This window comes from Plecotus auritus (assembly GCF_963455305.1).
Source record: "Plecotus auritus genome assembly, chromosome: 3".
NCBI lineage: Eukaryota > Metazoa > Chordata > Mammalia > Chiroptera > Vespertilionidae > Plecotus > Plecotus auritus.
Window position 1 is genome coordinate 157438032 of NC_137772.1, and position 13394 is coordinate 157451425.

The window sequence follows — 13394 nt, forward strand, 5'->3', positions numbered from 1 at the left end:
TTTCTATTTATCATCATAATGTTGGTACCATTCCTCTTTATGCATGGTCAAATCTGTATAGATAAACTAAATATTACACTGACCACATATTGTTTAATTTTATCCTCAGGACAGCCCTGTGGAGGGAACATTATGAAGGCACGGGTTGCAGAGTGGTTAAGAGTTGAGTTCTGAAAGCCGCTGCCTCCATCACTACTAGACAAGTTGCCTTGGGCAAGTTATTAATCTCCCCAAGCCTAATCTATAAAGTGGGGATGATAATAAAAATATTGCCTACTTCATAGGGTCTTTTGAGGTTTTAAGTTGTTCATATGTAAGTTCTAGAATGGTTTTTGTCACGTACTAAATGTCTAGTAAGTTTACTATTATTACTTTGAGGTTGGAGATAAGATTGATATTCCTAAGAATTAACAGATCATGAATCCACACAGCTAATAAAGGATAGGCATAGAACTTGAACCCCAGTTCACTGCATCGAACTCCAATTCTTTCCACTATTCTGTAAAACGGACATAATTCTTAAGCTGGTATTAGTTCTTTCAAATTACTACATGACACTTTGTTATTACTTTCCAAGTTGACTTTTAAAGGAAAAAAGATACTACAAAATAAGTCTGTGTGTGTGTGTGTGTGTGTGTGTGTGTGTGTAGCCTACACAAGGGTGGAATAATGATTAAATGTGTTAGAGTGTAAAGAAATTATTAATTATTAGCAGCGATTGATTTGTAGTTGCGTTGAATTCTTGGTGATGGATGCCAGTATTTAGCAATCAGCTACTTGCAGTCTATTTCAGGAGTTCTAAAGTCAAGCTGAGCTACATATAGGGAATGAACCAACTTAGTGCTCTGAGCTTGATCTTCTTTTGTGTGCTTAGGAAGCTTCCTCCATTAGTCTGACTTCTGTTGGTGGGCATGGCATTCTACAGGTTAGCAAGATATAAATAAAATCCAATTTGTCCAGACAGAATGAGAGGAGAACACAGAAAAATTGCTTCACTTTCCATTCCCAGACATCAATTCTGACACCTTTCTGACCTTGTCAGAGAAGTCAACTGCCATTTACTGAGAGCCCAACATGTGTGAGGGCTGCACTTACCTCTTTACCTCCATTACCTCTTAGCACTTAAACTCTGCAACGAATTGTGGGTCCCATTTTATAGATAGGAAACTGAGCATCAGCAAAGGTAAGCAGCTTGCCTAAAGTCACCTTTGTAACGGACAGTGTTGGGATTTGAACCCAGGTTTTGTTTAATGTCAAAGTTAGTTGTTAATTGCCTGAGTAGACTGTAAACTCTCAGATGGCAGACCATCTACGAATTACATATGTAGAGCCAAATATGATGACCTGGAAAATAAGGGAGCACCCTGCACTTAATGATGATGCAAATAATTGTCAAAACTGCTTTAATTTCCCTTTCAAGGTTGTTAAAACTTTGAACGTTTCTTCTTGCCTGAACTTCATTTCTAGTGTATTAAGGTGATAAAGCAAATGCATGTTAACCTGATGTGTTGGCATAATATAGAATATCATCTTAAAAGACGTCAGAAAGCTGACTAGTATAGTTAAACAGCAACAATCACAAAGTAAAAGAGATGTATTTAATTAACTGGAGACTGTGAGCAATCACTTTTTCACTTTGTTCTTCTGTCAGGCAAAAGCCACAAACCATCCGTTGGTGCAGGTTTTCAAAACTGAGAAAATCTATTGTAAACTCTCAGATCTTACAGATAGGCTGCGGTGCTATTATGACTTCAAGAAGAGCGTTTTGGTATTAACCCATGGGTTGCCTGCACTCTTGTGATAAGGTTGATTTTATTTCCAAAATGAGTACTATCATTTTGAACTCTAAACACTCTGGAAATTCCTATATCAAAAGATATTTTAATAGCCATGCAAAAAATTTTTTTAAAAAAATATTGCTTTCATTATATGTATATATGAGTTTCTCCCTTTTCCTGTAACATTAAAAAAATGAAAGAAAAGGAAGAATTAATTTTGGTTCAGGAATTTAGCTACAGTTAATCTTTTCCTCTGAGAACAGAAAAGTTGGATTGACATGAAGCCAGTTTACGGAATTCTAAGACTTCCAAATACTGGTAGATTCACTGAAATCTGGCAGGTGAATATGGCAGCACTTTGCATTGGGCATTCCAGGTCTATCTGAAACTCAGAAGCACAAAGATGTCTTAAATTTATGGCTAATGATAAATCTTGACGTATTGTTTGAGATTAAGTTATTGATTTATGGTTTTCAACAGTTCTTATAGTTTACTAGAGGCCTGGTGCAGGAAATTTGTGCACGCGGAGGAGCAGGGGGGAAGGGGCGGAGTCCCTCAGCCTGGCCTGCGCCCTCTCGAAGTCTGGGACCCCTTGCTTCTTACTGCCCACCTGCTCGCTGCTCCTTAGCACCTCTGCAGAGATGGGAGAGGCTACCGCCACGCCACTGCGCTTGCCAACTGTGAGCCTGGCTTCTGGCTGAGTGGCGCTCCCCCTGTGGGAGCTCACTGACCACCAGGGGGCAGCTCCTGCATTGAGCATATGCCCCTGGTGGTCAAAGTGCATCATAGTGACTGGTTGTTCTGGTCATTCCACCGTAACAGTTCCTTAGGCTTTTATTATTTATATAGATAATACTTCACTGGTTACCATGTATGAGAGTGTTGGGTGGAAAAACCAGAAAGGCTATACTGCACACCTATGTGCATTGATACCTCTAGCCATCAGCATAAATTACATAAGTTAAGTAGGGTTTTCTAATTACATACAACTTATCATAAGTCGAGAAGATTACAGACATATAACTAAATTTCCAAATAGCATTTTTAAAATCTCCCTATTTATATATATTTACATATGAAATTAGCATCCTGGCTGGAAGTATCTAATTTGTTTCTAATAAAATATTGAAAACTTTTTTTTTTTAATACAGCAGAGTTTTCATTGGGCTTAGCTTGAGATGTCTGAAAACTAACTTTGCTGCATGCATAGCAGTAGTGGACAGCTGCCAGCAAGGGGCTTTATCACGGCATAAATGGGGTTTTAAGTGTTTGTTTCCAGTGCAGGTTCTCGCAGCCCAGGCACTTCCCAGTCTCATTGTTCCTTTGTTCTAGCGGATGTACAAAGGATTGACTGTTTTGTTTTCTGGCTCAGAGAGATTAGATAAAGTCTGCATTTTTGAACTTCACCCTCTAGGCACGGAACCTTAAGATTCATTTTCTGGAGCTCCTATTTTGCAGATTATACATGTTTAGATTATACTGAACATAACATCATTTTCTTTGGCCTTTACCTGGCTCAGTTGTAGACATTGATGACAGTACAGTATTGATCTCATTGGAACTATCACTGGAAAGCAGCTGTCCCTCTTATCCTTGTCCTTAAAATGCCTCTTCAGCAAAAATGTGTCATCTTGGTTGGCTATGACAAGGCTGTTCTTGAGTTTTGTGGGCTATTAGAATCTTATGATAGTGAAATACCATTCTTGCTCGACAATAAGAAAACTTTCTGTGAGGGGTAATTATGTTCTTTGCTTTTATTATGACGTCCTTAATTATAGACTGTTATCTAAGATAGAAATAATATTGCCAGGAATTAAAAAAAACACCTGTTTTTCCTTCAGAGCTTTTAAATGTGAACCACCTTGGAGAATTTTTTATCTTAAGGGTTAGAAAGTTAGTTCATGGGAATAAATTGGTAAGATTTTTCTCAAGGTTAGTTTTTATGAAGACAGCAATTAAGGCTTTTATCACTTTGGTTTAAAAAAATTGTATTCCACTTTTGCCTTCATTTTATCAGTTTTTCAGAGGAATTTTTTTTTTTTAAAAAAGAGCTCACATTTGTTCTTATTTATTTACTAGGGGCTCAGCACACGAATTCATGCACCTTGAAAGGAACTGTGGGCTGTGAGGCTGTGGTGGGCACAAGGGCGGGTCTCGGCCCATCCTCTGCACCTCCACCCGGCCCCTCCTGCCAGAGCCCCCGGCCCCCCTGTTTCCCACAGCCCCACTCCCACGTCATAATGACTGGTTGTTCGGTTGTTCTGCTGTTCGGTCTATTTGCATATTAGGGTTTTATATATATATTGTGTGTGTGTGTTAATCCTCACCTGAGGATAGTTTTCCATTGATTTTTAGAAGGAGTGGGAGGGAGAGAGAGAGAGACAGAAACATCAATATGAGAGAAACACATCGATTGGTTGCCTTTGCACATGCTCCAACCAGGGCCAGAGCCTGTAACCGAGGTACATGCCCTTGACTGGAATTGAACCTGGGACCCTTCAGCCCGAAGGCTGACACTCTTTCTTCTGAGCCAAACCTGCTAGGGCCAGAGGAATTTTTTTTATGACCAAGTAGACAGAGTAAATTTATATCACTGAGGGCCCATTGTATGTCAGGTAAAATCTTCTCTGTGTTTTGTTACTCCTGAAAACCCCAAGAATGTAGGTACTATAATTATATTCCCCAGACAGAAGGGAGAAGGGAAGCTTAGACAGGCGAAGTTACTTGCCCAAAGTCTTATGACCGATACATAGTGAAACTGAGATTTGAACTGAGTTCCTTCTGACTCCAAAGCCCACGCTCTCTGCTACTACAGCCTCCTGCTTCTATGACAAGATCTTCTCCTGATTATAAGAGTGGTAATAATACTAACATTGAACACTTACTATGTACAGACACTGTTTTTAGTGCTCCAGATAAAATACTCAATTTAATCTTCATAGCAATTCTACTATAATGATAGTATTATCATCAGCATTGCATAGATGAGACAGCTGAGGCACAGGGAGGTTCAGGAATTGCCCGGAGTACACAGCTACAGAGCAGGGGAGCCGGGTGCAAGCCCAGGTCATCAGGTTCTAGAGCCTACACTCTCAGGTGAACCTGTGCTGGGCTGGGGTGTAAACTACACAACCTTGTCTTTCAAGCTCACCCATGCTTTTTTGGCTCTTAAAGTTACTGCTGCCTCAGCTTACTTGTCAGCTAACATGTATATTATTGTTAATGGATGATGTTATAACATGTGGTGTGGCTTATTTAATTTTTGCAGTATGATGTGCTCATATAAATCATAGCCAAAAACATAAAGACATTATATAGATCACAGGCTGAATTTAGTCTATGTATGGTGTCTCTAGGTTACCCACAGATAGTCTTATGAACTCTCTGGTCATAAATGCCTTTTGAATACAGAGTAAGATTAGCTTGAACCTGTTTGTATTAATATTAGTATCACAAACAAGCACCATTTAAAAATATATACTGTTCTAAGAACATTGTAGAATTTCTGCAGTCATTTTTTGAGAAAACTATAATTTGCCAAGAGGTAGATAAGAACTGAGATCTCTATAGCCATGCCACTAAAATATCTGACTTGACTATTGAAATTTAGTTTTCCCTATCTTAATCCCACTTCCTAGACCAAGAAGCATGTGGAATTTCTGAAAATTACTCATATGTGAATGTCTCTCAATGTTTCTACTCCCAGCATTCAAAGTAGGGAGAGTCTCGTTTCTCTAATGGTCTCTCTGCACACTAAACACTGTCGACTTAGTTGCTAACCTGGAGACATGCTGTTCACCCTATTTCGAGTTCCATAGCAAAGATTCGATACATGGGAAATGGGACTTCGCAAACTGACCCAGGCTTTGAGAGTTGAAGTTAAGTGAACAGCTGGGTGCAGGATAACCCACTTCCACCTGCTCTGGGGGCCACAGTAGCTCCAAAATGCACCAGAATTCAAGTTTTGAAAATTTAGTGACATAGGAAATCCCAGCTGTTGGGAGAATTCGTTTCAGTGAGTAAACCTAGCCTAGGCTCATAACCAGGTCTGTATCTTCTGTGGGTTCCTGATATCTAAAAACAACCAGAAGTTATCTATACTTAGCCATGAAAACCCACAACTTTTAAAAAGAAAAATTTCAGTACAGATTTCACAATTATTTCTTAATGTCTGTATTTTCTGTTGATTTTTATAATTTATCTAGGCATAGCCTGGATGTTTGCCAATGTTTGAAAAGTGCTGAACTTGCAAACCAAAGACAATATCACCTTACTTGGAATTCCAAACTCACAGTTGTCTCAACCAAATAGTTTTCTTAGAAAAAGGAGTTTATATGACTAGTATAAACTAGTGGGTTTCTTTTTTGAATTAAATGGTAAGTTCGGAAGTGGAGTAAAATTTGTTCATGGGCAGCAGATGCTTCAACTTTTTAAGAACAATGAATCTGGATTATAGCAAGGTAAGCACGTTTTGCAGGAGTCTTCAAGCCACCTTCTCTTTCTTGGTTTTTGCCTTGCAGACCCTTTGCCTCCTGCTAGGTTTGAGATCAGTAAAGAGAAGACTACTTCAACCAACCTGCACGTTGGGTGGACTCCTTCTTCCGGAAGAGTCACCTGGTATGAGGTGCAGTTATTTGATGGTCACCAAAAGATGCAGGAGGCCCAAATTCAGGAAAGTACTTCATGGAATGAATATGCATTTTCTAACCTTACTGCTGGTAGTAAATACAATATTGCCATCACAGCTGTTTCTGGAAATAAACGGTCCTCTACAATTCATATCAATGGATCAACAGGTAAGATTACAGGTAGTTGGGTATTTAATAGTCTGTACTCCTTTGACATTATATTAAGTTCAAGAAATGGAAGTAAGAATGCTCCCACATCAAAGATACATACACAATACATACATACAACATACATCAATGTTGTGTGTTAGAGTGGAAATACTAGACTGAAAATAAGGAGGTGGGGCTGTGCTGCTAGCTTGCTGGGTTATTTTGAACACATTATGGGATTTCTCTGGGTCTAGAGTTTTCTCCAAAATAAGTAAATGTTTCCTAATGGCCCTTCTAACTCAAATCTTAGACAACAACATTTTCTGAGTTTGTGCCATAAAACTAATTTGTTAACTGTTTTCCTCCTTTGTGTATTCTTCTCATCACATCAAGTCATGATGTTTTCTAAAGATCTTCATGCTTGGAACAAGTCTTTGCTTGCACCCAGACACCCTAAGATCAATGACATCTCACCATTTCCTTCCACAAGGGGCTGTCTTTCTTATCATTCACTCTCCCCTCGTTTTCTCTCCTGCTTTATTGCTCTCTTTCCATTTTTCCTCTCCTACAGTTCTTCGCTTTTTCTTTTTCCCTTTACTGTGATGCCACATCATACTTCATTGGCAAAAACTACAGAATCACTATAATGAGTTGGAGAGAAAAACAGGTAAACTATGATGTAGCTTTAGGCTGTGGACTTTGAAAAGAGTATGAAGTAGGTTCTGGTGAAATTTCAAAAGTGCTGTTTTCATTACTTATCACACAGGTTAGATGTACAGAGAAACATAAATGAATGTGCAATTTTGAATTAAATGTGTCTATGTCTTCTACAAGGAAGTTATGAATGACACTTTGCAAATGCATTTTATCCCATTAGTGCCATCCCCAGTGAAAGATATTGGTATTTCAGCGAAAACGAATTCTCTCCTGATTTCCTGGTCCCATGGCTCTGGGAATGTGGAAAGATACCAGCTGATACTAATGGATAAAGGGATCCTAGTTCATAACGTTGTTGTGGACAAATATGCTACTTCCTACACTTTTCATGGACTGACATCTGGCCACCTGTACAACCTCACCATTGTAACTGAGGCCGCAGGGCTGCAAAACCAAAGGTGGAAACTGGCCAGGACAAGTAAGTGCCCAGCTAGCTGAACAAGAATGATGTGCAAATCAAGGAAAGGTTTAATAAACAAGGCTTATTAATGACTTGAATAATGATAATATAGGACAAATTGAAATTCATATGTCATAGAAGGCCCTTAATATGTATCCACTTTTCTAATTAGAAAAAGAGGGGTTCCTTTTATTCTAAAGTTTAGACTAGCCCTTGGCAGCATTCTGAAGTAGCAAGGTTAATTACTGATAGAGTCCCAGCTTCTCATTTCAGTATGCCAGTCTCCCTTCTGTTAAACAGGATTCCACTGCCCTTGTGACTTCACTCACTGTCAACCAGGGTACTTTTCCCAACACTACATGAGGACCCACTCTTGTGAAACAGCCATTTCCCCAAAGCTCTGCCCAACCGAACATGCCCTGAGACCCAGAACTCCAGGACCTGTCTCACAGCCTAATATAGCCCAATGATCTGTGCTGTTTTAATGAATAATTCACATAACACTAATTCATTCATTCAATATTTATTGGGTGTAAACTGTATGTAGGCGTTGAGGATATAACAACACCCAAAAGAGGCAGAGTCTTTGCCCTCATGGAACTTACATTTTAGTAGATTCTAATGCTTCTGGTGGGTCTAACGTGTTAATAAATACACTCTCTTGGGAAATTATCTAATTTTAACATAAACTCAAATTTGTAGTGCCTTAAAAATGATTCTAGCAATGAGAATTTCTGAAACCTTCAGAGGCTTGTGGGAATGTACTTGGATACCAGTACATTTACATATACCTTTCACGTCACATCTCAAAGATGTATAGACATCCCAACAAAGATATACCATATACCTTAAGAATTATTTATGTATATCAAGAGCAAATTACACTTCTAACTGATCTATGCAAAATCATTCTTTTAATAAAGTGTTGTTAATTTATATTATGCCATTAATGAAGCCCCGAAATACAGCATGAGCAAGAGGTAGAAAAAATATTCACCAAAATATCTCTCCTTTGTGATCATTTTCCATTGATGAAGTAATGACACAACTTTTTTTATTTTTTTCGAGGTGGAGGAGTAGAAGGAGGACAAGATAAAATTTTAATTTCAGGATCAGTGAGTCATTGACACAACTCTTAAGCTTTAATTTTATCATCCTTTAAAATGAAAAATAAAGTATTTTTAGCACACAAAATTTTGTTATAGCCGATCAGTTGACCAATCTATTATGTACTTGCTATTATTAGATACATAAAGAGGGGAAGGAATTAGGCAAATGACCACCTCTTTGAGAATTTTGACCAAGCCCTCATTTACCAATAGGACCCTTAGGCTCAGTGAGAGGGGCAGAGCTGCCCAGGGCTGCCCAGCCAACTCGACTCAGTCTGAGCCAGAATTCAAATTTCTACTGCCACGTTTGTGCTCTTTCCACTAGCCATATGGCCATTCTTTAGTTTCGCAGTATTATTTTTGCCTCATGAAGATGTCATTTTCTTCTGTGCAGGGAGTGTGGCTTGTTACGATTAAAATTCAGGTCAAAATTTGGCCATAAGACTGGTAAGATATCTTAGTTAAAGTCACTTTTCCTTTCTTCCTAATTAGCCCCCATGGAAGTCTCAAATCTGAAGGTGACAAATGATGGCACTTTGACCTCTCTAAAAGTCAAGTGGCAGAGACCTCCTGGAAATGTAGATTCCTACAACATTACGCTGTCTCACCAAGGGACCACCCAAGAATCCAGAATATTAGCACCCCAGGTTACGGAAACCCAATTTAAAGGCTTAACCCCTGGACGACTTTATCAAGTTACCATCAGCTGTGTCTCTGGTGAATTGTCTGCTCAGAAGATGGCAGTGGGCAGAACAGGTGAGGCTGGAATATTCCTTGGTTGCCCAAATCAGTCTCTGATCCATCTTAGAAGAGGAGAAGGGATACTCCTTCCCTAACCTGGGAAGTATGGCCTACATGACTGAGGGTGTCTGTGGTCAGGCCCCACATACAGAGTAAAGCAGAGGGTTAATTGCATTTACCTGAGTTATTTAAGCAAATGTGTTTGGATTGATTCCTGCATGATTTACATAACTGGCTCTGCCCTGTGCTATTTCACACCACACCACTTAAGTAGCAAAAATGCATTAGCATTGATACTAATAAATGAAATATTTCTAATCAGCATTTATAGTAAGAGCCAGTTACTACTTAACCATATTTTTACTAAATTATTTTATTAATTTAAGTCACCATTTATCCAGTGCCTTCAATGTGTAAATTATTGTAGCATGAGCTTTGGGATTTGTTAAAATGGCAGGGTTCAGCAAACTATATCCTTCAGTCAAATACAGCCAATAACCTGTTTTTGTATAGCCCCACGCTGAGTGGTTATTACATTTTTAAGGGTTTACAAAAAAAAACACAGAAAGAAAAATATGAGACAAAGACCATAATGGTCCGCAAAGCCTGAAATATTTACTTGCTGACCCCCTTGCTCTTAAGGAAGTTACATTCTAATCACACAAATGTAGAACATACCCACACAAAATAAAAATACTGCAGTACATTTTAACAGTGGTAATTGTATTGATATTTCCATGTGTCAGGCACTGACTTTACGCCATTATTTCATATAGTTCTCACAACAAAACCACAAGAAAGGTCCTATTACTATCACAGTTTTACAGATTACTTGTCCATAGTCATCAGCCAGTAAATAGTGTGGATGAAGTTGAAATCAGCCTGTCTGATTTCAGAGTCCATTCTCTATGCTGTTAGAGATCCCAAGTAAAAACCATATGTCCAGAGAGACAAGAGAACAAACATTTCTTACAGAAGAGCAGTAAAGACTTCCTGGAGAGCCCTAACTGGTTTGGCTCAGTGGATAGAGCATCGGCCTGCGGACTGAAAGGTTCCAGGTTCGATTCCGGTCAAGGGCATGTACCTTGGTTGCTGGCACATCCCCAGTGAGAGATGTGCAGGAGGCGGCTGATGGATGTTTCTCTCTCATTGATGTTTCTGACTCTCTGTTCCTCTGTAAAAAAATCAATAAAATATATTTTTTTTTAAAAAAAAAAGACTTCCTGGAGAGAAACAAGGGAGGGGGATTTGAGGTGGGAGGGATGACATAAGCAAAGGCAGAAGAGTCCAGGAGACTTACACATCTGCAGAGCAAGCTCCTGGAGGCCAGTATTGGAGAGAGTGGGGCAGGAGGGAGTGTGGCTGTGGGAGTAGTCAGAAGACTGGAAGGATATAGAGGCTTATTGTGGTAGAGAACTGCAAATGCCACACCAAGGACTTAATTTATTCTGCAGTAAATGGAGAGACCTTGAATGTTTTTGAGCAAAGGAATAAAATATCAGAGCTGTATTGCAAGATTAGTGTTTTTCAACTGGAAAAGAAAGAAGAATGTTTTATGACCACAACATGCAGTCTTTTCCAAAAAATGCCACATCCATCAATGTCAAGGTCATTAGATGCAACATCAATATTGTCTCTAGAACTGGTGTGCAAACAGCGTTCATATCAGTAGCTTATTAATTAACAGTGTTACAGAAGATCGCATTACTGATATACTACTAAAGTGAGTCGGGCATACATTTCTTGAGTGTCAAATGTCTTCATGGTGAGGAAAGAACACTCATTTGCAATCCACAAGCATCAGGTGGGGATAGAAATGTTTTGAATTGCAGATATTAGGTCTCTTATCTCCTGTTGCCCATGAAGAGTGAATAAGTATCCTTATTTTTGGTTTTTAGTATCTCATTTTTTACATCATTTCACCATTTAGTTCCAGAGAAAGTTGGGAACCTGGAGGCAAACAGCAATGGTTCCGTGAGGTCCCTAGTAGTGAGCTGGTCGCCCCCTGCTGGAGACTGGGAGCAGTATCGTATCCTGCTCTTCAATGATTCGTTGGTGCTGCTCAACATCACCATGGGAAAGGAAGAAACACATTATGTCATAGATGACATAGGGCTCATACCAGGAAGACAGTATGAGGTAGAAGTCATTGTTGAGAGTGGAAATCTGAAGAACTCTAAGCGTTGCCAAGGCAGGACAGGTAAGCAATTATCAAGGTGTTAATGACTGATGTAATTTTAATTTGGTCTCTTTACCAAGTAACCCAGGTAGCTGTCAATGTCATTTTCTGAATTTTAGATATTATATATTTGCAGACTGAAATAGGGTTACTAATTTTGTCAAATAAGAACAATAGAAATCCCACCAATAACACCATTATTTTATACAGTCATGAGCCGCATAACATTTTGGTCACTGACGGACCGTGGTCTCATACGATTATAATGAAGCTAAAAAGTCCTATGACTTAGTGGTGTCATAAACATCGTAACATCACAGCTCAATGCATTACTCACATGTTTGCAGTAATGCTGGTGTAAACAAACCTGCTCTGCTGGTCATGTAAAAGCATAGCATATACAGTTATGTGCAGTACATGCTACTTGGTGATAAAAGACTATATTACTGATGTGTATATTTACTAGACTATGTTACTGACTTGTATATTTACTATACTATTACTGATTTGTATATTTATATATTCATTACATATGTGAACATTATTTTAGAGTGCACTCTTTCTACTTATTTAAAAAAAAAGGTTGCTGTAAAACAGTATGTCATGTTACAGCAGAAGCAGCCTCAAACATCTCATGTTTACTGCATTATTTGTTTTGTGCTTAATTTAATCTTGTGTTGTTTTGTTCATCATGACTCCTAAGTGTATAAAATCCACTGCCAATGTTGCCAGTAAGAGGCCACGTTGAGAGATTGACCTGGAAATGAAATTGAAGTGATTAAGGACTACGAAGGTGGAAAATCAGTGATGGTTATTGCTCATCAGTCAGGCATGTCCCATTCCACCATAGCTATAATCTTGAAGAACAATAAGGTGATGGAAGCTGTTAAAGGATCTGCTCCATTGAAAGAAGCAAGACTAACAAAATTTGAGAAGGGCCTATATCAGACATAGAGAAACTTCTAATGACCTGGATGGAAGACCAGACACAGAAGCATATCTCTTTTAGCACCGTGACAATCACGGCCAAAGGAAAATGTCTGTCTGCGACGTTGGAAGAAAAGGCTGTACCCGACTATGATGTTGAATTTCCTGCTAGCTCTGTGTGATTTAAATGATTCAAGAATCATTATTCATTACATAATGTGAATGTAACTGGTGAGTCTGCGAGTGCCACTGTGAAGGTAGAAGCATCTTTGGGAACTCTAGATAAGCTGATTGTGGAGGAAAATTACATTCCAAACCAAATGTTCAATAAAAATGAAACCTCCCTATTCTGGAAACAGATATCTAAAAGGACTTTTATCCATAAGGAAGCCAAGTCAATGCCAGGTTTTAAGGCTTTTAAGGATTATTCTTCTTCTTTGGGAACAGTGTTGCAGGCTACAAATTGAAAACCCTTTGTGATCTGGCACAGTGAGAGTCACAGGACCTTCAAATATAACAATAAGCACGCACTGCCAGTGTACATCCTCTTCCAGAATGCCTTCCTGAATTGCTATGTTTGGAGAATAACATACCTTTCAAGATTTTGCTTATTGTTGGTAATGCTCCTGAATATCTTCCTTTTATTGGTGATCTTCATCCCATATCAACACCACCTCTTTGATCCAACGAATGGACCAAGGAGTCATAGGAGCTTTGAAGGTCCTGGGGAGGATTCCCCCCTCCCCGCCCCAAGCTACTGCTGTA

General features: G+C 39.0%; 1 protein-coding gene across 2 annotated transcripts in view; it reads left to right on the plus strand.

Moving 5' to 3' along the window:
• Positions 1 to 13394, plus strand: part of PTPRB (protein tyrosine phosphatase receptor type B) — a 119131-nt gene that overhangs the window by 31439 nt on the left and 74298 nt on the right. For both annotated transcript variants that reach the window (XM_080660472.1, XM_080660471.1), the window contains 4 exons: positions 6299 to 6574; positions 7434 to 7691; positions 9275 to 9538; positions 11454 to 11723. In XM_080660472.1, the coding sequence (XP_080516598.1) occupies positions 6299 to 6574; positions 7434 to 7691; positions 9275 to 9538; positions 11454 to 11723 (1068 nt within the window). The remainder of the gene's footprint in view (positions 1 to 6298; positions 6575 to 7433; positions 7692 to 9274; positions 9539 to 11453; positions 11724 to 13394) is intronic.